This window comes from Gracilinanus agilis, chromosome 6 (assembly GCF_016433145.1).
Source record: "Gracilinanus agilis isolate LMUSP501 chromosome 6, AgileGrace, whole genome shotgun sequence".
In the NCBI taxonomy this organism is placed as follows: domain Eukaryota; kingdom Metazoa; phylum Chordata; class Mammalia; order Didelphimorphia; family Didelphidae; genus Gracilinanus; species Gracilinanus agilis.
Genome location: NC_058135.1, coordinates 151,471,498 through 151,497,772, shown reverse-complemented (window position 1 = coordinate 151,497,772; position 26,275 = coordinate 151,471,498). Strand labels below are relative to the sequence as shown.

Genomic DNA, 26,275 nt, shown 5'->3' with positions numbered 1-26,275 from the left:
TAAACTCAAGCAGCAGCTTATTAGTCTAAATATAATATTATAACATAATGTACAATTTGAGACCAACTGACAATGTATAATAAATTTCAGAAGAACTACAAATGTAGTAAATTGCTACTAGGTGGGATTAAATTCAGAAAACCTCTTGAATCATCTCCTCCGGTATTGTTTTACTTTATACAAGTGAGAAGGTATTCGATTTTTGTTTCTAAACACACAGAGAGGGGAAAAAACATAAAAAATGTTAAATTCATGTTATGACCAATTCTTAATTACTCCTGACTTGTCTGGTTTGTGGAATATCCATAGCCCTTACTTGTCTTTCTCCATTCTGTTTACATAGATCTGGGTTTTTTGTTTATTTTGTTTTTTTTCACTTCTTACTATACCCACTACCAATGGCTAGATAAATGATTAAATAATAAAAGATTGAATACATATCAGTCAAAGTTCAGTATTATGTTGAATCTTTCACCACAACTTTCTCTTTAAACAGAATTTTATGAACTTTTCAGTTTTATTTAAGCTACTTATTGAGACTAAAGAATAATAAAAAGGAATGAGGGCTAGTGGGTGGGAGAGCTTATTCAATCTTTTTGACTGATTTACATGAGAAGTTCCAAGAGGTTGAGATCCACATCTATAATGTGCAGAATATTATGTATATGTAGATATGTGGTTTTTATAATAATTATGATTCATCTCTTTCTGCAGTAAAAAAATCTGAAATGATTCATACCAAATACTTGGTTTCATTACATAAAAAATATACATTCCTTAAGATCCATTTAAAAATAAATGGAATACATAACATCTTATTTTCTTTGCCTATACTGTCATTGTCCTATGCCAACATTTTGGCTCCATTATCTAAATAATACAACATTGACTATGCAGGGGTGATAGGCAACTCAGAAAACAAGATACTATTCTTTCTTTAACTCACATCTTAAGATTCCATTCACAACTCATCTAGAGCACAAAATCCTTCTGTATGCACTATGACACCATAATTCTGTACTGTTTTAGAGACTAGATGTTGTTGTCTTTGTCATGTTTTTTTTTTTTCTCAAATGAATACTCGATAATTTCAAGCAGAAATTTTCAGGTTCTGAGAACTTCAGGGAATAACATACTGATACTGGGCATATTAGGATAAGAGAGCTACAGGTCCTCTTTTTTCCTCCCTACTTACTCTATTCTATCAATGTGGATCCAAGCAGTGTAGCTTAGCACTACAATTTCTGGCCCCACATTCCTTTTCCTTATCTATAAAATGGGACTATTGGAGTAATGGTTTCTAGTTCTAGGATCCCTTCAAAACTGGGTATGACTCAATAAGTTAATACCTTTGCTTGTTTTTGGCACTCAGAACCATTTTGCTTGCTGGGATTTGATTTGGACAATAATTACTGGACATATGCATCCAGGATTTTCATAAATATACTCTTTCAAATATCATTTGTGTTTCTCTTTTGCCTGATAGTTTTTGAGGTGATAATGCTTTTTGTAGATCTTTCTTTGCATTGATGACAGGCCTACTAAAAATTATAAGTTAAATATCTGTCAAATGATGATTATACAGAAATAATAGTTGTTGATTTCTAAAAGCTCATTTAACTACCTTTTGCTGATCCTCCAGTTCATTTTTTTACAAACAGTTGGGAACTATTGGAATATCTTGCTTAGTTTTTTTAAGAACTAGCAGGATGAATGGAAAAGTCAATTAGAAAATGGAGACTGGCTAAGGTACTTCTTGTAAGTTTCTGTTGAAGCTGAACTCAAATGATGTTCCCTATCTTTAACTTATATTTCCCTGATTTGTTAGGTTGAAGCTACCCTTCCCCCACACAGGAGGGGGTGAAGGGCACTTGGCTAAACTGGCTCTCTTGCTAATAGTGAATATTTCTAATCTCTAAATCACTAAATAATTGTTGTATTGATGTTGGTAAGGACTAACCCTTACTAAGCAGGCTAACTCCTGAGTAGAAACCACGATGGCTTAGCCACAATGGCCCTCTCAGATGAACCCCCAAGTCAGGAGCAGTAAGCAGTGAAATCTGCTCACATTAACCCTCCAGAAGCAACTGCCTAACTCCCTCTCAACTGTCCCCTCACCCAAAGTTCTCCATGGGGGTCCCCTGGAATTCTGGGTGAGGCTGACCCTGTATTTTTCAGGGATTCCATATTGCCATCCTTTACATAATATCACTTATAGTCTTGGTCATATACTATCCAGTTCATCTTTTTATATAAACCAGGTAGCCTTCTATTTCACTGAAAATGGTCTTGTAAAGTAGTTAAGAAAATGTGGAAAAGGGATAGTAAACAAAGGTATCTGAATTTAAGACATATGCTTTCACATTACAGCTGTTTGTTTATGGTTATCTGTGACTATTGTGTCAGTTTGTACACAGAAACTTCCCAGGTGACCTATTATTTATGGTTCCTCCAACTCTGACTAATATTAAGACTAACAAAAACACAATGAGTAAGTTCTTTGAGTAGTTGTCTTAGTAGTCTCAATTTTACCATGGTCTTCCACCCAGGCATCAAGGGAAAAACACAAAAAACTATGGATAGAGACAATATGGCAAGAATGCAGGGGATCTGAAAACTCTGTAGTCAGTCAAGAGCAGTTAATCAGGCAGGGAATCAAGATATAAGATTAACTGCAAAAGAGGAATTAAATAGGAAAGAAAAAATACAGTCCTGGAAAAAAAGGAAGAAATAACCAGTTAAGAAAAAAAGCAACAAAAATGGAAAAAAATAAAATTAGAAGACAACTACAGAAAATATCAAAGATCTAAATATGTAATTTGTTTATAAAAGGAAGGATTCCCCACAGAAAGAAAAAAACGATGTTAGGAGTTTTTGTAAGATTATTTAATGTGTATTCAGCAAAGAGAGGAGAGTTAGATAGGCCATGAAATTTCAAATAAGTAAATATGTAGCAGTTTTAATGACAAAAGGAGACATCATTTAATGCAAATATGTTTATTATACATTTACAAGTAATATGACAATGGGTAGAAGAAATACCTACAATATCATTTTAATATAAAATGACAAATGATGAATTTAATAAATTAAAATGACAATTTTTGCTGCAAAATTAAATAGCAATCATATATAAATATCTTTAAATAATCAATAAGTTTTTTCCAGTCTATTATTTGCAAAGTAGCACTGACATAAATCTTGTAGAGTCAGGACTAAGAGTGTACATATTCTTTATTAAATTAGGTAGCTATTGTTTGTATATTGTGGGGAGAGGGAGTTTGGGAATATGTCAAAATGAGATTTTAGGCCCATTTAATAATGGATCCAAAATATGAAGAATGCTGAAGCTAAGGGAATTACATGATCTTGACTATAGTTAATGTTAAGATAATGAGGTTGGTGAGAGAATTCTCAGTGTGAAAGTGTGTGGAAAGATGAATATGGGGCATATATAGTGCTTGAGATAATTTAGCACCCTTCTTTAACTTCTTTTTTTTCATATTGGGGAATTTAATGGTATGGGGCAATTCTCCTTTCCAATAAATGCCTCAGAGTAAGGAAGACATAGGGTTAGATTCTGAATCTGATACATACTGGCTGTGTGACTCTTGGCAAGAAACAATCTACTCCTCAGCCCAGTTAAATCTCTTAAGAACACAAATTGCAAAATAATCACTAATCTGCATTTAACCCTTTTTCATTAATATTATTTTAAGATGGAAATTTACAAATTACACTATCTTTTCAAAATAAGTGCTTTACAGTAAGTTTCCATTAAATTTCAAATTTTGATAATTTAACATTTAAAAAACTATTGAATCACCCTAATAATGGCCAATTTTTATAAATAACAAAGATAGGGTAAAAGTAATTATACATACAGAAAATATAATAAAATTTCAATGAGACAACATTAGGGAATCCACTAGTTAATTGTAGCGATTTTTTAAAATTCATAAGATTTGATCAATTTAATCTTTCACGTGCAAACAGAAAAGGACACAATTGGTTTTACAGAGCTTGCACCAAATAGCTAAGCAAAGGTAGCATCAGATAAATTCTTGCATTATTAAAATGCAAATGTGCACCACGAGCCAATCTAGTGAAGAAAACATCAGCTTTTATTAAGTTAGCTGTTACCTGGTTATCATTACACTAGTCAATATGACAAAGTGTGGTTCCTTTTTTTTTCTTTTGTCACTTTATAGGACTAGCCGTACCAATTGTGCTTACATTTTTTGTATTTACATTCATGTAACATTTATTTTATATAGTAGTATAAAAACTGTGTCAAGAAAAACATCTTTTTTTTTTTCACAACACAAAGGATCATTATACTAGAGTACTAGTTTTCCATTTATTCAAACCCAAATGCTATTTGTTCAAGGTAAAGAAGCAAATTTACTGGAGATACGTGACATTGACTTCAAGTTGATTTCTACCATGCATTTATTGGTTAACAACAACACAGACTTAAAAAAAAAAAAGATGAAGCTTCTTTGGAAGCTGTTTAGCATGGACAAAGATTATCTGGTTTCCCTTGGCCCCGTCCATACCAGTTCTCAAACACTTTGCTTTTCCCCACAAATAATGTGAAAATTATCAGAAAAAATTACTCACTCCAAGGTCACCTGAGCCACAGCATCCATTGAACTGTATCCATTTTCCATGAAAATCTCTGTATACCGTCCCATTTTGATGGCTTCCAGCCATTCACCTACTGATCTGTAGGCCCCAGTGCCTAGAGGACCATGTTCTGCCAACAAGTTTGACACTCTACAATACATTAAAAATAAATTACAAATGACTTTTTTTTACAATTAAAGTACAGCATTACCTCAAGCTTGTTTAAATTTCTTTTTATCTTTACAGTGGCTCTTCATATGCAACTAAATGATTTTCTCTCTTCTCTCTCAAAAAATAAAAGGTATACAGAATATTTTAGGATCACACACAATAGACTTTCAACTTAGAGAGGATATGAATTTCATACAAAATAATTATCCACAATTGAGTATATAAATTCCCTTAGAGCCATAGCCTGGTATGGTGGATAGTATACAAGTTTTAGTTCTGGTTTCAAGTTCCATCCCTAATTGTTAAATGCTTTATAACCTTGAGCTAATCATGTAACATTTAACCAGCTCAAGCAACAACCTAGGATTTATCTATCAGTGGAAAGAAGCCACAACAAAATAATATCTTAAAAATATGTCGGTTCTGTGGTTTTGGAACTGTTTGCTTTAAGAACAATATATGTGGGGATTAAGGCCTTAGTCAATTATTTCTGGTCTTTGCAAAAAGTATTTCATGGTTATGGCACATCTTGATTATTTCAGAATTGATACAGAGAACTTTTCCATTTAATTTTAAGAATTATATTAAGTAGAATGAAAATTACACTGAGGACTGTAGGACCTGTGAACCAGAAAACAACTTTAAACCCCTGGGCAAAGATTAACTCAAGCAGATTCTCTTGCTAGCATGATGTCAAGCTAAACCAGAATGCTGATGATCACAAAAAGGGAAAAGACACTTGAATAATGAATTGTTCTAATGAATAAAATTGAAGTCAGTTTAGAAATGGAACCATTTGCAATCAAATAGAGTCATAATACATGATATAAAGAAATTCCTAATAGTAAGAAACAATATGTTGTTAATTTTCCTTTCTCTGTACTCTAATTGTATATGTCTATGTGTGACTGGCTAATGTAAACAAATCAAAACTGCCCAAGATAATATGGAGGAAGTCTTTCATATTTGACATGGATTTAGACCTTTTTAAATGCAGATTTGTTGGAAATGACATTACAACTAATTGCTAATAAGATTCATTCGCCAATTGTTTCTTCAGAGAGTTAATGGTACATGGAAGATTTATTCTCTCTTTGTATTTAAAATGGCTTTTTTCTTACTAAACAAATATTATATCCAATACAAAATACTTCTATAATCTGATTTACCCATTCTATGCCATTCCTGCACCTATGTTATTGTACTGTAATTCATCTCTGAGCTTTTATTTTAACCCCTACCTTCCATCTTAGAACCAACACTATGTAGTAGTTAGTGATAAGGGCTAGGCAATAGGGGTTAAGTGACTTGCATTGGGTCACACAGCTTAGCGAGGCCAGATTTGAACCTGGGACCTCCTGTATCTAAACCTGGCTCTCAATCCACTGAGTTGCTAGCTACCCCCAGCTCTGAGCTTTTGCTGCTCTTTATTTTCTGGCAACAGAAGGGAGATGTAAAGAATATTGCAAGGAAGAAGGAGTGAATATTGTCACATAAGTTGTTTTCAAGATATGGCCTATATTGTATTCCTGAGAAGAAAAAAAACTTTCTAGCTTTTCTGGTTAAAAGCAAAATATTTCAGAAATAATGGAAAATAGTCAACACCCTCCCCCAAACCCTCTCTATGCTTGTGATAGGATCAGTGACAACCAGGATTTTCTCCTTTTATGTTGTTTTACTTTCTGTAAAAGGCAAGGAAGTTGTTCCCAAGATTTGTTTGGCCAATAGGGATGATGTAGCTTTGCCTTTGTTATTGATATACTGTTCTGCTGTCCTCACCAAATTTGACAGGGTTTACTATTACTCTGATGACATAAAAAGTTTTGCCAAAGTGGTTTGACATTCATCTTTGGCTTTAAGTTTGGGCAAGTCGCCATGACAGTTGTAGGTGGACCAGATGAAAGGAAACGAGGTTGCATCTATCTGAGCTATGTACTGTATTCTTGTTCAGTTTTTCTCTATGCAAGTAAGATTTATTTTGTTGACTTTTTAAGTGTATAATTACAGGTCAGCTAGGTGGCCCAGTACTTAAAGCACTGTGCTTTTACTCAGGAAGACCTGAATTAAAATTTAGCTCCAGACACTTACTAGTTTTGTGGTCCTGGACAAGTAACGGAACCCCTTTTTTCTCAGTTTCCTCATTTGTAAATAAGCTGGAGAAGGAAATGTAACTTTGTCAAGAAAACCCCAAAAGTAGTCCTAAAAATTTGGACATGAAATACAGGCCCGAATGACAATGAATGTCTTATGAGAGTCTTATTTTATTCTAATATTGGATGTAAGGTACAAATGGATCAGATTGAATCAGGTCAAAATCATATGAATGTGAAAAATAATCAAGTATACATAATTATTTCCTTTTCAGTAATTTTTTCTGTGTTTATTCATCTATTATAATTTTGTGTCATTTAAATAGTATGAAGCCATGGAATTGTTGCCAGTTTTACATGTAAATTTAGATAGAAGCACAAGTGACCAATAAGAATTTTTGGAAGTTTATATGAAATATTCTCATTACTGACATAAATAACAAAAGAATTAAGAGTAATTATTCTTAAACATAACTAGGATAAAACATAATTCCTTAGAAAGCTTTCCTATGAACAGTTATGTAGCACTATGGTAAAAGTGACAGGGTCACAAAGAGTCAAAGAAGATAGAAATGAGTGAACAAAAGATCATACATACATGCATATATATATGTGTGTGTGTGTGTATGTATATATATCCCATAAGTTTTCTACTAAATGATTCACTGATTTTTATACCTGTTAGAAAAGTAAATATTGGCCTCCCACCAATGATCTGTGACCATTACTTGTATTTGGAGATATTTTCCAAATAGCTTTTAATACAAATATAAAAGAAATCAGCTAGATGATGAAATGTAAAATTTGTATTTGAGAAGATCTAAGTTCAAATCCTTTCTCAGTAGGTATAGTTTTATCAACCTTATTAATCTTTCTGTGCTTTAGTTTTCTCATCTATAAAGGAGGAAGAATAAGAATATTTCACTCTACCCCCTGGCTGTTTTTAGGATTATAGTAGATTAAAATGATAAAGGATTTTCAAAACCATTGCTATAAAGAGTGCTCTAAAATGGTGACTATAACTATTAGAAACTCAATACATTTTCCATTTTTTCAAGAAAGTCATTATTTTTGCTAATTTAGAAATGATAAATTTAACATTGTTCAAGTAAATGTATATCTTCTAATATATAAAGTGTAGGTAGGGCAGGTATTATTTAGAGAACTGCTTTGGAAAGAGAATTTGATTTCAATTGAAAGATTTTTTTATTTGTATCATAGCTCTGTCATTTTATTATATTTGTCCTTGGGCGAGTCACTTAGCATCTTCAGACCTCACCTTTTCATTTCTGCCAAGATGGCCCATCTAAAGTTACTTTCAGCTATACATGTATGACCTCATTATAAATGAATTGCATAGTGCAGAAAAAAGGGTATATACAGAATCAAAACCAAATAGAGTTTGTATACTTTTAAAATATGTTATAAAATTGAAGAAAATAGAATACTTCACAACCATAGAAGGCAAAATTTTTTGACAAGTATAGTGACAAAAACCATTACAAGAAAAAAATTTTCATTTCAATTTAATTATATCATAAAATTGAAAAATCATTAGCAAAATAAATGTGTGGGATAAATATTTGAATCAATTTTTCTCTTAAGAACATATCAACAAGATATGGAGGGAATCTATGTAAATTAAAAAGAAAAGAAAAGAAGCCATTGTCCAACCCTTATTAATTCTAGTGTATTCTCCCTTTTATATTATTTCCTATTTATTTTATTTGTAGCTGCTTTTATATATCTGAAGAAAGAGTTGAGCAGAAACAGGGGATCTCTTTATAACATGGTCACAATGTTATAGAGGAAAAGAAATTTTAAAAACTTAAGAACTCTGACCAATAAAATAATAGATCATGACTCCCTCCAGAAGACAGATGTTGAAGCAAACTTCCCGCCTCTTGGAGACTAGAGGTCTTATGGACTAGAGGTAGAAAATAAGATATTTATTTTTAGAAAGGACCAGTACAACGCAAATTTGTTTTGGCTCACTCTACTAATTGGACAAAAGGGAAAGATTATATTTGGGGGAATGGTAAGAGTTGGAAAGAAGTACATTAGAATTGCAATAATGATAAAAAGAAAAAATTATGAAGAAAAAAACAGAAATGAAACATATTTAAAAAAACAAAAGGGAAAAGAAGAATTTTTAGTAGGGGACAAGGACCATGGGGAGTTGGTAATACTACATTAAGATTTTGTGTGCACATATTACATATTTATACATACATCAATATACATTCATATATAAACATATATTTTTAAATTATGTAATAGATTTATAGCTTTATATACAATTATTCTTCTCTGACCTTAGTATTTAGAAATCTAAAAATCTATTTATTTTATAGTATATAAAAAAGAAAAATGAGTTTGAAATTGGTCAACATTTGCTCAATTCAAAAAAATTTGGGAAGCTATTGTTGTACCTGCTTGATGCATTAACCAGTGTCTTTAAGCTGCTTGGATTACGGATGAGCTTGTCCAACATGCTGACAATTTCATCAAACTTGGGTCTGCTGTTTCGGTCTTTCTGCCAGCAATCCAGCATTAACTGGTAAAGAGCAGCAGGGCAGTCCATGGGACTTGGCAGACGGTATCCTTCTTCAACAGCTTTGATTACCTGTGAAAGACAAAGCATTTTTTTCCCCAAGAAATTTAGGATTTCTACTGAGAAACATTTTCCACTGTGCTTTGTATTGGTTTTATTCCTTGTCAAAAGAATACTGGGAAGGTTCATTAGGAATGGGAATGTGATAAAAAAAAAGTTTAAATTATCCCATTATATCTGCTTTAAAAATTCAGAAAACAAAACATATGCTATGAAATTAAATTGTAAGAATTGTAATTATTGCTAGTAAAATATATGAGTTATAATATTTATTGAGAAATATATAGGTGTATATTATATATACACATGAATATAACCAGATTTTATTCATCCTTGTTTTCTAAATATATAAATAATTCTAGGAATATTTTCTGAAAAGTATATTTACAGTAAAAATGTAAACACAAAGGCATTTACTTTTAAAATAATTAACATATCAAAATACAGTGGCGTGCTAAATGATGGAAAATTAAAGGCTAAACAACGTACCTATCTCACATATCATTTAATAATGTCAGAGTCTGCCTGCTTATAATCAGCCACACAGTACTGACTTAAATCTGGAATGATTTCAGAGTATCAGGCATATTAAAAGTAGAATATTTAATGATTGACTTCCAATGTATATATATTTTTATATATATGCAAGAATAAACATGTTTTTATTTTAGTGTCACTTTAAAAATATGTTTATTCTCTATAAATTTAAATAGGAAATGCTTATTTGGATCAGCTAAAACATATTTGTTAATTATGGAATACATAATTATTGGTTTCAATTATATAAAATATATATTTGTATTTTAAAAAGGTATCAGATATAAATGACAGTTGATAATTATCATAATGTTCCTATTAAATTGTAATCTAATTGATAAAATCCTCCAATAATGTTTTTGCTAATTATTGTGTTCCTCAGAGGACTCCTTACTTACTATCACAGATGGAAAAGAAATAATAAATAAGTTTTGGGTATTAAAAATAAAACTCAGCCAATGGTGCCAGAAATAAGTTGTTCTTCATATTTCCCACCTTGGTTTTTAGTACAATGTGCTTTTTTTGATTTTTGTTTTACTTCTTATCTTTCTTACTTCTCTTTTTTCTGTAGTTCTTTGTCTACCCAATCTAAAAATATGACCACTGATCACTATGAAATGGTTAGATGATTAAGGAAAATTGTTAGAGTATATTGATTCAGAGAAATAATAATGGGATTATGGAGTTTAGTTTTGACCCTTCAGAGATCATATTTCTTTAGAGAAAAACATTTGTTGATAAGTAAATATTTGTGCAAAGACAAAATTAGATCATAAATGAACCAGATATATTAAATATAATTCATTACATATATTTCAGGAATGAATATGCCAGTTTTGCAGATGAAAAAATCTGAAGCTTAAAGAGATAAAATGTTTCCTCATGCAGAATGTTCTTTGAAAGTTTAAGCTTTCAAAAAACAGTAGTAAAAAAGAAATTCAAAGGAATATTTTATTGCCCATTTCTATGCTTCCATAAATGCCAGAAGGCCAGGACCTAGATATTTCCAAATAAGTAGAGTGAGCTAGAAAATTGTTCTACATAGGATTATTAGTTACTCCAGGGGAAAGAAGCAAAACCCTGATTGTTAATTAATACTCTATTGCAGTCAATAAGGCCAAATGCTTTCCCTGAATTTCATGTAGTGTGATATCAGGCCAATTTACTAGATACATGGACAATTCCATTTTTAGTGATTTTTTCCACTGTGGTTTCTTCATCTTCATTACACACTTGTTTATGTACACCTACACATAAACACACATGTGTACACAGAGACACTATTAGAAAGTGAGAATAGAAATACTTTTGAAGTATTATTTTAAAACTGTGACAACATACAACTTCAGATCAGTTTTATCACCAATTAATAACAATATAAAATTAGCCATCACAATTTTTATATTAATTTGATTTTTTAAATTTAAGGTTATTGGGGTAGGAAAAAAGTCAAATGTGAATTTTTAGGGGTCAAAATGGCAAAATCCTTTAAAAACTTTCAAGTTTATATTGGTGTCTTTGGAATTGTATGCATAAGACTGTGATATGATTATTATGACTCATTTAAAATCAACATATTAGAAAAGAACCAAAAATTTCCCTAACATTCTACTATTCAAAAACATTATTCTGAATGTCTAAATAAGGGAAAAAACCTACAATTGTCTAAAGTTAATTTGCCAAAACCTACATTTTCTTTAGAGAAAGGTTAAAATGTAGCTTCAATGGAATTACGATGAGTCGAAGTGGATCTTTAGGGTAAACAGAACAGAGTTTTGTCAAAGACATTTCCTTGTCAGGATGTAGACTTTGATCCTGAGTTATGTTTACATTTTACCTAAGTAAATTGACTTTAGTCCTAATTTGTTCCTAATTTAAATGTCACAGGAAAACTGACAAACTATATACAAAAAGACTAAATTTTATCGGGTAATATGAGAAATGAATTTCTCATTTTTGAAGCAAATGCCTTTCAAGTAAATTTTGTCCGATTTGATCGATTCTTTCTAATGATTTCTAATCTATGAAATGCATCCTTGAGTCATCTCTTTTTGCACTTCACTCAAGGAAATCCAAACATTTAACTGAGGTTTTATGCTTTTCCCAAGAGTGATTGGTGAATCGCAGCTAGTTTTTAAATAAATCTTCCCACGCTATTATTTATCCTATTGAACTAGAATATAACATGTGTTTCTTCTAGAAGGGTGAGAACTATTCTATTGTATCAAAGAATCAAGCCAGATGAATTGTGCTCGGTTAACAAAAAGCACAGTGGAAAAGATTAATATACTTCAAGTGGGGAAATATTACCTCTTGTAATTAAAAAAACCCACATATTTGGAAGTCATTATCAATATCACTAACAACAAAAGTTTTCTCCCTATTTAAAGTATTTTTAATAAGTAACACAAGTCATTTCTCGATACGTTTTGTATTTTAGGCACTATGCTAAAAATAAATGAAAGAAATGAAAAGAAAACCAGTCTCTGTCCACAAAGAGTTTAACTTTTAATGGGAGAGACAACTTATATTAATTGGTACATATATGATAAATATAAAGTAAATGGCCATGAGGGCCAGGAAAGGCATCTTGGAAGACGAGTATTGGAGGAAATCAGGTAATCTCAGAGCCAGCGTTTGGGAGAGAGAGTTTTGCAGATATTGGAGCCAGAAAAAAGGCAGAGAGACAGATGGAGTATCATCTGTGAGGAACAGCAAGTAGGGCAATACAGCTGGATTATCATGAATAAAAGAGAGTAATGTGTTAAATTTTTTTGAAAAAAATATCTTTATAGTAGGAAGATAAATAGTGTATACCAGTCTCTACAATACAATTGACCCAGTCATGTTGGGATCATTTCAATTTACCTTTAAGTGATCATTTGAATGTTTTATAATTCTGATTATTTTCTTATTCTGGGTGTGGGTAGCATAGGAAGGCTGCGCGGCGGAAAGGTAAATAGAAAACAATTCTCGGGTTGACTTATACAACTTTCCAACTCTGAGGTATAATCCCATTTGCTTTTGCTTGTCTCTTATTGCAATTGTCAGTCTGAAGCACTTATTTTTTTAAAGGAAAGATTCTTCAGAGTTAACAAAGGGAAAAGAGGAGAGCAGCAATGAGTGTAGTAGACAGGCTGGCACCAGTTCAGTATACTGTGCTACGTCTGAAGTCCTTTTATAAGCTATACATGCTTTTGGCATTGACACTCAAATCAATAGTGTTAATTCAGTTTAGAAAGTGCTGCCTCTTCTGGCAAAACATTATAAAGGGCATAAAGATTCTCTAATGTTCAGCTATCGCTTCCTTCATGTTATGTGGTTATGTGCTTGGAAAATCAACTATTGGTAGGAAAGGGAGCTGCTGAATCACTGTGGTTTTTGCCGAAAGGGAAATGTCACAGGGCACACGTTTTTCTCAATAATGTGCATTCAGGGGGAATAACTCATGACACCAAGCTTCAGTATTCTGCTGCATACAGTAAATTCAGACCCTCTGTAAAGAGACACTTTAGAGCAGGTAATAAGAGACTAAACAAAATATGTCCAAATTTGTTTTTTCATTAGTGTGAGTACTCCCCATACCTACATAAATGTTGCATGTTAAAATATCGTTTCTTTCTGCATATAAGAATACAGGGTCATGCATATGTGAAAACATATTTATAACAGCTCTTTTTGTAGTGGCAAAGAATGAAAACAAAGAGAATGCCCAACACGGGGAAGGGATAAATAAATGCTGGTATATTACTATAATAAATATTATTTCTACTTAAGAAATAATGATAGGAGCGGTTTCAGAGACAAATGGGAAAACATAGGAACAGATACAGAGTTAAGTGAGCAAACTAGGAGAATAATTTCTACTATTAGTAACATGGTAAGTACAATTAATTTTGAAAAAAATTAGAAGTCCTAATCAATGAAGTAAGCATCCATAATTCCAGATGAATAGTGACAATGTATGTGATGTATATTTCAGCATATGATTAATGCACATTTTTAAAACTATGAACATTTGTTCAAAGGTTTTGTTTTTACTTTTGAATAGGAGAGGAAGGTGAGAGGGAATCATAATTCTTATTAACTGAAAAAAAACTGATTAAGATTAAGGTGATAACTAGCCATAACAAAAATTCTATAGAATATACACAGGCTTAGAGATATATATGATGGAAGAAGAGATGAAGGAAGGAAGGAAGGAAGGAAGGAAAGAAGGAAGGAAGGAAAGAAAGGAGGAAAGAAGGAAAGAAGGAAGGAAGGAAGGGAAAGAAGGAAGGAAAACAATGACCATCAAGGCTATTTGTAGAGCTTTATTGTTTTAGCAGACTACTGTCATTTCATGTAATTCTGCCTCTCATCTTGTCATAAATATAAATAACTCACATTTATATAGTAATTTAAAATTTATGAAATCCCTTCCTCATAATAACACTTTGAGTTGACTGATTCAAATATTATCTCAATTCTACAGATTAAGAAACAATCTCAGAAAAAATTAAAGGACAGAAAGTCATTTGGTTAAGGAATATGGCAGCAAGGATTAGATTTCAATGTTGAGGCTATAAAATGATTTCTCTTTCCAGTTTCATATGATGCCTCTCTCTAAAATGAGGTTCTCAACCAGAATAAGGACTACATAAATCCTGGCAGATTTATACTTTCCTACTTTCAATTAGATTTCAATTAGATTGTAGCATTTTCTTTTCTTTTTTTTTAAACCCTTACCTTCTGTCTTAAAATCAATTCTATGTATTGCTTCCAAGGCAGAAAAGTGGTAAGAGCTAGGTAACTGGGGTTAAGTGACTTGCCCAGGGCCACATAGCTAGGAAGTGTCTGAGGTCAGATTCAAAGATAGGACCTCCCATTTCTAGGCTGGCTCTCAATCCACTGAATCACCCAGCTGCCCACATAAATTTTAGCATATTCTTAAAAGAACTAGAACAATAAGTAATAGTTTTTATCCAAATCCAGTAGCAGAATAAATCTTCCAATGAAAAAATCAAGGACTTGGATTTAAATCCTAGTTCTTATAGGTCTGGGACTTAGGGTCTTTGGTATAAATTTTTAATATAACCAACTTTATAAAACATTGGTATAAAGTTTTCTCATCAATTAATTAAAGAAACTGGATTAATTGGTTTTTGATATTTCTTCTAGCTCTAGATATATGATAATATAATTATTATCTGAAATGGAGCCAAATATTGTTATACATTTGAATTATATAACAAAAACAATTTTTATTCATCTAAACTTTTCCTTTTCATATTAATCAAATAATTAATGGAATTTTATTCAAGTAATTTAATCAGGGGAAGAAAGATTGGGGGGGTGAAAACAAATTAATTCTTAGTTTAAAATTCATTTTAAAAAATAAAAGGCACCAAAAAGCCCATAGTTTTATAATTAGGGGTCATGTTATACAAGTTAACTTGGTACTTACATCCTGATTGGTCATTTCCCAGTATGGTCTCTCTCCATAGGAAACCACTTCCCACATCACAATTCCATAACTCCAGACATCACTGGCTGAGGTGAATTTGCGGAAAGCTATGGCTTCAGGGGCAGTCCATCTGATTGGGATTTTTCCTCCCTGAAAAAATTAATACTTATATAAATAAATAAAATAGCCCACATTTCTCAGAGGTATCTAGGGATACACTTTCCTTACCTGAAAGGTTTTGGAAAGAGATGTAGAATTGTAAAGTAAATCTGTTTGACAGTGCTCAATCTCTTTCAGAATATCTTAGCCCATGAGTACTTGTAGACTGACTACTAATTGCCTGTCCAAAAAGGATTGTAGTTTTAAATTCTGTTTGAATGCTAGAACGTATATAGGATCCACATCTTAATTATATTGCTTTGAAAAGTTGCCATGAATAAGAGAAGGTAAGCAATCTACCAGGCCAGTAAAGAATATTTCCATAACTTTCAGGTAAAAAATATAGAGAATACAAATATTTTATATTTCTTTCTCCTCCCTTCCTACACTCATTTCAAAAAGACTGAAAATAAAAATTCCATAGGCTTGAGTGTTTCCTCACATGTCTTAGAAGAATTTAAGTAGAGATAAAGATGTGCATGAAGGAGAAATAAATGAGAACCAATACATACATCACTGTTGGGGTGGTGGATGAGGATGGAGAGTTCATGAATATGTATTACACACTTGACTTATTTTGGTTTTATATTTCTGGAATTTTGGTGGGGCAGCATATTTAATATTAACAGGGAAAGGGAAATAAATGAAAATAAAAGCATGGGACAAATCTCACCAAATTATCAATATTTTTAGTAATATTAGCATGGGAATTTTAATTAATGACTTAAAAATTCCACCTTCATTTAGTAAATAATTTTCATAACCTTGTCTAGTTCAAAGTGAAAGCACTTTCTTAATTCCTAAAAATGGGAAAACTTAGAAAATCAAAAGCTGCCTCTTGCTTTTTAGAAATGTAATATTTTTCTCCTATCACATGTAAAAACAATTCTTTAACCTTCATTTTTTAAAAAAAATTTTGAATTTCAAATTCTCTCCCTCCTATTGATCTTTTCCTCCTCCCTCTCTTTTTTCTCTCCCCCTCCCTGAAATACTAAGCAATCTGATATAGATTCTATATGTGTAATCATGTAAAACGTTTTCCCATATTATTCCTTTTATGAAAGAGATTTTAAAAAAAGATGATGAAATAAAATGAAATATAGTATGTTTCAGTCTACATTCAGACTACATTAGTTCTTTCTCAGAGGACAGATGCCATCTTTCATAATAAATATGCAGGAGTCACATAATGAATATGCTGAGAATAACTAAGCCATTCACAGGTGGTTCAAGAAATACTTTTGTTGCTGTGTACAATGTTCATCTGGTTTTGTTCACTTTACTTTGCATCAGTTCATGTAAGTCTTTCCAGATTTTTCTGAGATCATCCTGCTCATCTTTCCTAATTGGACAATAGTATTCTCTAACTATCATGTGTCACAACTTGTATTCCCCAATTGATGGACAAATCTTCAATCTTCAAATCTTTGCTACCACTAAAAAGAGCTGCAACAAATGTTTTTATTAAAATAGAACTTCCCACCCCCTTTTTTTAATCTCTTTGTAATACAGAACTAGCAATGCCATTGAAGAAAGAAATAATGTATAAAACAATGTTCTAAGAAGTCTTTTGTAGACCAGAACTTTGGGACCTTTACCCCATAGGCAGAAAGTCTAAGTGGTTCAGTGGCTAGAGGACTAGACTTGGAGTCAGAAGGACTCAAAATCAAATCCAGCCTCAGGCAGTTACTAGCTGTGTGATGCTGGGCAAGTCATATCACTTTCTTGCTTCAGTTTTCTCACTTGTAAAATGAGGTAGAAAAGCAAGTGGTAAACTATTTCATTATCTTTGACAAGAAAAATGCATAACTGGATTAAACAACAACTTGAGCTGTAACATATACATTCCAATTGAATGGAATTCCAAATGGCTGCAGGTATACCAGAAACAGAGCCATTCATTCAGTCAAAGCAGTGTTTTGGTAAAGCCATGAAAGGCTGGTATTTTAAAAACTTCTCTATAGCTTTTCCTCCTCCTTAGCTAATGGTGACACCCTAAGACCCTATGTCCAAATAAACTGTTGCAAAGGATTATTTTTCCAAAACATAAAAAAGAATTATTTTATAATATAAAGACTAGTTTCTATATATTTCCAAAAGAAGATATTATTATGGCTACACATTAATAGTGACTTTTTCATGATAAAAAATGTTAAAAGACTATGCCTTAGCAACTAAGACTTACACACACACACACACACACACACACAGAGCCCAAAGGGTGTTGTGGATATGGGGCAAGAAGTGGATGGAATAGAAATTCCTTTTGTGAAAATTCTCCCTACCAGTGGAACTGGCAACTCATTTGCAATTTATATTCTTGAGGCATTGCCTGGGGCAATGAGAGAGCATATGGGACATGCTCATGATCACACAGCTATTATGTAGCAGTCTTCTAGATTCTATATCTTATATCTGCTTTACCACATTGCTGATCATTTATATGGTATTTGCATGTCATATGACCTATGTGATTATTTTCTAATGAGGGCAGAGATCTATCATATTTTAACTTTTTATTTCTGCCAGTGGCTAAAGCATAGGGCTCTGCAAAGTGGATCTTTAGTAAATATATATATTGAATCAAATTGAACTGATGTCAGAGAATTCTAAATAGCTAGAGTAAAATTTCCAGTGGCCATTTATTTAAATTAAAAATCTGAAATCATTTTAATAAAACATATTTATATAGTGTTTCTAGTTTTTTGAAATTATTTTATTTTTTTATTTCTTTCATTATTCTTTTTTTAAGCTCTTACCTTTTGTATCTCTATTTGCATTTTGTATGTATCTACATTGGATGATGCAGAAGAGATTCCCTTGAGGAAACAACTTGACCAGATCATACTAAAAGGAGACAACATTCCTCTACTGCAAAGTGTTTCTAACTAGGCGTATATGTTCACTGAAGTCAGAAGGCACTCAGAAGGTGAAACATTTTTCTTTCTTAATTACACTCGCTGCTCAAGAAAGAGTTCTGCACATTTTTCCATGTTATTTTGATCCTTTTTTATAGTATTCTAATAACAATAAATAGGATTCACTGGGGTTTGTTTCTATTTCAAAAATATATCTATTTATCAATCTGTAAAACTGATATCAGGTATCATTTCTAAGGCAGAAGAGTGGTAAGGGCTAGGCAATGGGTGTTAAATTACTTGCCCAGGGTCACACAGCTAGGAAATGTGGCCAAACTTGAACCAGGACCTCCTATCTCTAGGTCTGGTTATCTGTCCACTGAGACACCAGCTGCCTCACCAAAGTACTTTAAATGCATTATGTCTTTAAAGAATGAATAAAATCAGTTCAGAATTATGAAAAAAATCAAATTAATTTAATTGTTAATTGAAATGTTGGGCTAAACATTGAAGAGAGGGATTTTGCAAAACGATGCAAAGAAATGTGCAGGAACAGAGAAAGCAGGGAGAAGAGGATGGGATGTTGGTGGCAGAAGGGTTCTGAGGTCCAACAGTGCCTGTGAAGAAGGGACTGTTGGAACTTTCGGGGTTCCTCTTGAACTCTGTGAGGAGAGACAGCTCGGAGACCTTCTCCTGGACTGAAATCATCCAAATCCTGAGAAAATGTTTCCTCATTGAGATCTACTGTGGTCCTGCATCTGTTCCTGATCCCTGAAATCAATGCCTGTTTGGTCTCAATCTAACTAGCAGTTTACCTTGAGGGTTAGTCCTGAGGGTGACTGGATGGAGGCTTCAGTGTATTTCTCAACCAGATCAGCTAACAACCTAGAGACTTTGCTTCATTTACCTAGCCTAGAGTGAGCTGATATCAGGAGAACATCTAGACGGAGAGGATCTCCAAGCAGGCCTCAGCTGCTGCGGAGGGCAGAAAATCTTGTTGTTCATTTGGGGGTTAAGGATGCCTACTACCCTCTTTCCCGATCCAATTGAATCATCATTCCTTTTAAGAAACCATCATAAAAGAACAATAGCAGTCAGATTTGTGGGCTAAAGGAAGAAGATGTGTTCATTAGAGGCTAGCCTGGATCGAGATTGCTCCCTGACTGGGTAAAGCAAAATTCCCAGGCATCCGTTCTGATCTCTTTCCCAGGTTAGCTGTCTGTGGCAGAAGAGGGAACCCTGGGACAGCTAGGTTGAGCCAAGTCCTAGCCAAAAGTCTATTTCATCTCCTAAGGGGTTTCTCTGTATCTGTTGCAGATAGCTGTGGTTCTTTCCACCGATTTACACTGGCTAAAGACAGAGAAGCCTCCATCTTTGTTCTCTGTCTCCAAGGGAGATGTCATGTCAGATCGGGTTACGCTAAACCCTGGTCACCCATTACATTCATCATACAGGGTCTCCCATTTTCCTTTTAACAACATTCAGAAATCCATCCCGGATCTGCTAAGTTTTCTGTTTACAATGAAATGAGTACAGAATAATTTCTAAGAGGTCACAATCAAGTCACTAGTCACATTGGGTATGATTACACTAATAAATGGAAAATTTAGTGTTGGATTATTAATAAAAATAGTGCTTATTTGAACAAATACAGATCGATACCAAATCTATATTCAATGGGAAAATGAGAGGAGAACAATATAGGATGTGGTGTAAGAGAATGAAATACAAGATTACTATTTGGAAAACTTCCTTTGAGAAATCCTGTAATCTATACAATGCGCAATTGGTGACCTTAATTCAGAACATGAATACAATCATAGTCTTGGCTCAGATCTTACTCTGATAGTTTTGCTAAGAAAAATCCAACCTTGTTCCTTTCGTGGCTAAATACCCACATAAAGTAAAGAATTGAATCAAATTCCTAGAGAGTAGGGAAAAAAGATATCTTTACCTGAAGTATCCAGTAATTAAGACAAATGTGAAGGGTATAAAGTAATATGGAAAACTGCCTCAACCTTCAAACTTCGAAATTAGTATACATAATGCATATAATGGAAAAACCCATTGAAATGGGTGAAATGGTCTGTTTAAAACATTTAGAGGAAATTTAAAAATAAAGAGGCAACAAAAATGATAGTAGACAACCATAATTTCCTTTTCAGTGAAGAAGGATTGGCTTTAAATAGTCTTTAAATAGATTCTCTTCAAATATGTCTATCTACTCTGTCATGATTTGGCTTACATAGTTCATGTATTGAGATTTATGGATTTTTTAAAAAATGGACTTAGGAAATTTAATGCTAATACTGAAAGGTACTGTTAAAAGAACACTTAAGAATGAAATTTTAAATACACACATATTAAGTGGGAGAGACACATATAGGAAGGAAGTTTATGATCCATATCAAATTGGGCTAGGCAGATTCTTTTCTGGGAAAGTAATAGGGTATGATTCATGTTAAGTATGATATTGTGAGTGGATATTCATGTGTGGAGAATTTTTCAAACATAACTATGTAATATGTTTTTTTTCCCTGTGACATTAAATGTAGACTCATTATAAGTAGTATAGGACTTGCTTCCAAGTAATTCAGAACTGATATAGGTTCATTTTTTGCCATGGGGAAAAATCTAATCTAAAAGAAATCTAAAATTTTGGTTCAGGTATTTCTATGCTCATTTATCAATGAGGCAGGGTATTAATGTATAGACAATTTAATGACCTAGGTCCAAGACCTAGGTCCAAGTTTATGCTGGGGTTTTGAACTGCACGAGAGACTGTTTTTTATATCTTTTTTGCCATATTGTTGGTCATCATCTTGTTTTCTTTTTTAATTGAACAATTCAAATTTATGGAGACAATTTTTTTCATACCTGAAATTGTTTTTCAGTTAAAAAAATTAAATATGGATTTCTAGATGAAGATATCTATATAGATAGTGATATCTATTTGTCTATATTTATTTCATTCCCTTTCTCTTTCTCTTCCCTTGTTCTTTCCTTTTTTTCTTCTTCTCTCCCTTGTTCCCAAACTTTTTGTGACCATCCATACTATAGTTTAGTATGGTGCTTCTTTGAGCATATCCATAAAGTCCATTTAGGGCCTCAATTTAAAGTCTTTCTAGTTTGGAAGAACTTTCAAAGAGTTTGAGATCCCTTAGCATAATCTTGATAACACATGATTGTTTCCATTCATGGAAAAGGCATGATAGTGGGGTATATAAATATCTTTAAAACACAACTTGAATACTTTGAGATAATGGCCCTGAACTGATTTCTCATATTCTTGATGTTGTTAGAACTTACCCGTGTGGTATATGCTGCTTCAGGGTCATCTTCTAGTACTCTAGAAAGTCCAAAATCAGACACTTTGCATACCAGGTTACTATTGATTAAGATGTTTCTGGCTGCAAGATCCCTATGCACATAACCCATGTCAGAAAGGTACTTCATTCCAGAGGCAATGCCCCTCAGCATTCCTACTAGCTGAATGACAGTAAATTGTCCATCATTTTTCTGCAAAGATAAAGAAGCATTAGTCTTATGTGGAAATATAATTAGCAATTTATAAGTATTGGGGTAGCATTAGCTGTGATGAATAAAAATTATTACAAATCTTACCTTTAAAAATGTATCTAAAGAGCCATTCTCCATATATTCTGTCACTATCATTACAGGTTTACCTAAAAAGAAAAGAACATTACATAGTTTTAATTTCATAAAAATAAATCAATCATCCTTTTGAAGTTATATATGTATATATATACATATATACATACCCATATATACATATATACATATATATGGGAAAATATGCCTCTTTTCATTCTAACCTAGTTGTACTAAGGAGTGTTTTAAATCTATTTTAGAGGTATTAATTTATTTAATGCCTATAATCCTTCATTTTTTACTAAAGTTCAAATTTTAGTATATCATTCAATAAATAATAATTTATTACTAACATTATGTTAGGTGCTATGGAATTTGGGTGTATACGGAGGGATTGTGGTAGTAGAATAAAACCTTGAAAAATTATATTATCATTAGCAGAAAAATCAAAGTATGTAGCAGTCTTAAAACAATACAAAATCATACATGCTGTTATAGGACAGTTCAATAGTATTCATATTCATATTCATATTCATTTTTGCAATGAGTCAATACATTGTAACACTTCCAATCAAATGCACATATAACCGATCCATAACTCCCTTGATACATTTCTAGCTTCAACACTTTTTATAAGGAATAGCTAAAACTGAAGTTTTCATTTCCCTCTGTGCTTTCTACCTCCACGCAGTTATTTTTTAAACTTTAAATTTATTTGTTTGTTTTATTAAAATGCCCTATAATTCCCTTCCCTTTTCTGACCCCTCCCTGCACAAAGAAATATATATATATGCATATGCATATATATATATGTATGTGTGTATATTCAAAAGATATTTTGCATGTTTCTATTTATCAGTTCTTTTTCTGGATGGGACATAAACAAATCATTCTTTAAACAATATTACTCTTGCTATATATAAAATATTGGTTCTGCTCCTTTCACTCTTCATAATTTCATGTAGGTCTTTCCATTTTTTCCCTCAAAATTAACCTGGGCATCATTTCTTCCACAACAGTAATATTCCATCACAATTATGTCACAATCTAGTTAGCCACTCACTAACTTACAGGCATCCCTTCAATTTCCAGTTCTTTGCCCCCATGAGCTATAAATATTTTATAACATATATGTTCTTTTCTTTTTTCTTGATTACCTTAGGTAATAAACCTAGTAGTGGTATTATGGGTCAAAAGGTATACATAGTTGTATAACACTTTGAACATAATTCTAGGTTGCTCTCCAAAAGAGAGCAGTTTACAGTCACACCTATAGTGTATAAGTTTTCCCATTTTTCCACATCCTAACTAACATTGTCATTTTGCTCTTTTTTAAAAATTTTAGATAAATTGATAGGTGTGAAATATCTCAGAGTTCTTTTGATTTCAATTTCTCTAATGATATTCTCTGTACTTAATATGCTTACCTCATCTCCACCTACCAAAAATCTTAGTAATACCTGAAAATTTAATTCGAATTCTTCCTTTTTCACAAAGCATTCCCTTATCTTATCCAAAATAAATTTATGTCTTCCTTCCTTTAGTTCTTTTTTTAAAATATTAAATGTTTTCCTGAAAACACTATTCAAATTTATCTTAATAAAGTTCTTTCCCCCTTCCCCCCTTTTCCTCTTATAAAATTATGTATCATTCATATAACAATTAGAAAATATTGTTTATTGCGCTTACTCAAATACTTAAAATTATGCCACCTATTAGATTATCAAATCAAGAACAATCATAAACTTGTTTTATTTGTTTCTCTCCTCTGCAGCTGCTTATAGCATGCCCCAAAAGTTCTAAAGAAATGGATACAAAATGATTGACTAAATAACCACATTACCCAGAAAAACCCTATTCTGAAAAGGGCAGTTAGCCTTATCTCTTGATAGCAATAGTATAGTATTTTGAATTAAGCATTGTTCCTATCTCTAGGGCAAATTATTTATGTCCTATATATAACATGTTTGGATAACATATGTTAACTAAAGTATCTTGCTTTTTGAGAAAGACAGCAAATAAAAATACAAATGGGAATATGTGTATATTTACATACATGCTATATATGATATATATATACATATATATGTATATATATGTATATATATATATGAGAACAAAAAATACTGAGGTCATGCTGAGAAAGGAAAATAATTTGTCCCTGAACAATTAAGAAACTCAATAGTAAGCAGGAATTATATGATTTGTGCAAATATGCTTGTATCATCTTGACCTAATCACTAAGCTAATCACTAATGCTTTATATAGGGTACTTCCTGTTATTTACAGGAGAATCTAAATGTTTTCTTGAATACATTCAGACCAAAACCTGTTTATTTATGTGTGAGTATATATACACANCTCTCTCCCTCTCTCTCTCTCTCTCTCCCCCCCTACACACACACACACACACACACACACACACACACACACACACACACACACACACACACACATCCCTTCCTCATTTCTCCCTTCTAAATTCTGAGGTCCATAGAATATGCTTGTTATTTAGTTCTTAGGCTACAAAGGTTCTGGTAAGCCAATTTGTACCAGTATTCACAATCACATAATTCCAGAGATGCAAAAGACTTCAGTGACTTTTACTTCAACCCATACTAGCAGAATCTCTTCTATGAGGTGTTACTAGACACAAAGCCATCTTGTCTTTGGTTGAAGATCTACAATCCAGGACAAATTAGTGTCTCCAAAGCCAGTTCATTTTACTTCACTATACCTCTCATTAATAGGGAATTTCCATGATAAAATCTCCATTTATCTCACTACAAATTATCAATTCTAATTCTGCCTTTCTGGGGCATGCAGAAACATTTTCTATTTGGATGTTTTACAAAAACTTTCAGAAAGTTATTTCACACCTCTTTTCTGCAACAAGCATTCACTTTTATAAGCAAAATATTCATGATAGCTTCACTGATTCTTCCAATAGCATGAATATGGGGTCCTTCACTACTTTTGTGGCGATCATTTAGATACTCTTCAAGTTGTTTTAACATTCTTCTTAAAATATGTTCCCAGAACTAAATATGATAATGCTCATATGATATCATGAGGACAGAGCCCACAAGTCCTGGATGCTGTATCTCTTTTAATATGGCCTAATATCTCACTGTATTTCCTGTCTGATATATCATATTGTTTACTTTGATATTTTGGTCTGCTGAAAGTCCCCCCCCCCATCTTTTTTTTTAACTGTTGCATAAATATCTATGCCTGCCCCACATCAACTTTGAAGCTAATTTTCTACATGGAATTATAAGGCTTAACATTTAACCCTACTAAATTTCTGATTATTTGATTTAGCCTAATGTTCTAGATTGAAAATGTGTTTTTGAATTCTGATTGCCAACTGCAATGCTAGTTATTCTTTCTAGCATTTTATAATCTATGCATTTGAGTGATAAAGATTATTGAAAAAATAAATCTATAGGTACAAATATCACTCTTTGTGGCATTCCAATGGAGATTTCCTCCCCAAATGATATAAAACATTAGACTGTTGTTTCAAAGCCATTCTGCCAGTTTAAAATCTGCATAATTGTGTTATAATATAGCTCACATTTTCTCATATTTTTTTTTACCAAAAAGGTCAGCATTTAGCACATATTTCATTAGGTTAAATTTATTTATATGATTCCTCTTGTCCACTAGTTTAAAAAATGTGTCCAAAAATGAAGTAGCCTTTTCAACTCAGTCATGGGCTTTTCTTACTAACTATGTTTCTGGGTCAAGTACCTACCTAAAATTTCTCCTGGGAATAGGAGAGTTTGATTCTCTGAAACATTTCTAAAGAAAGTGTAATAGGATGTTTAATCTCATAGAAAGATATAAGGTAATAAAAGGCATCAGACATAGGACATATTGCAATTTAACACAAACAAAAACAAGTGCATGATCTCACAGTCAGGATGCCTCTACTTTCCTCTCCAGTGTGTCTCTGAATCTCAGGGACTTACACAGTTCTCTGGACTATTTCTCTAGCTAGAGTTGTCTGTATGGTAAAAGAACTTGAGGTTGAAAGAAAAACGAATGACCCAACCCTCAGGCAACCCCTCTGCTGAATGATGTATAATGTGTTCCAAGGGACATTTGAATTTTAAATGAAGAAAAGTTTAATTTAAAATAATGAATTTCTAAT

General features: G+C 32.5%; 1 protein-coding gene across 1 annotated transcript in view; it reads right to left on the bottom strand.

Annotated features, from left to right (window-relative positions):
* Nucleotides 1-4,619: 4,619 nt before the first annotated feature.
* Nucleotides 4,620-26,275, bottom strand: part of EPHA5 (EPH receptor A5) — a 464,007-nt gene continuing 442,351 nt past the window's right edge. Inside the window, exons 14-18 of the mRNA XM_044681722.1 lie at nt 22,129-22,190; nt 21,814-22,023; nt 15,488-15,637; nt 9,323-9,516; nt 4,620-4,779 (exon numbers count right to left, since the gene is read on the bottom strand). Of these exons, the coding sequence (XP_044537657.1) occupies nt 4,620-4,779; nt 9,323-9,516; nt 15,488-15,637; nt 21,814-22,023; nt 22,129-22,190 (776 nt within the window). The remainder of the gene's footprint in view (nt 4,780-9,322; nt 9,517-15,487; nt 15,638-21,813; nt 22,024-22,128; nt 22,191-26,275) is intronic.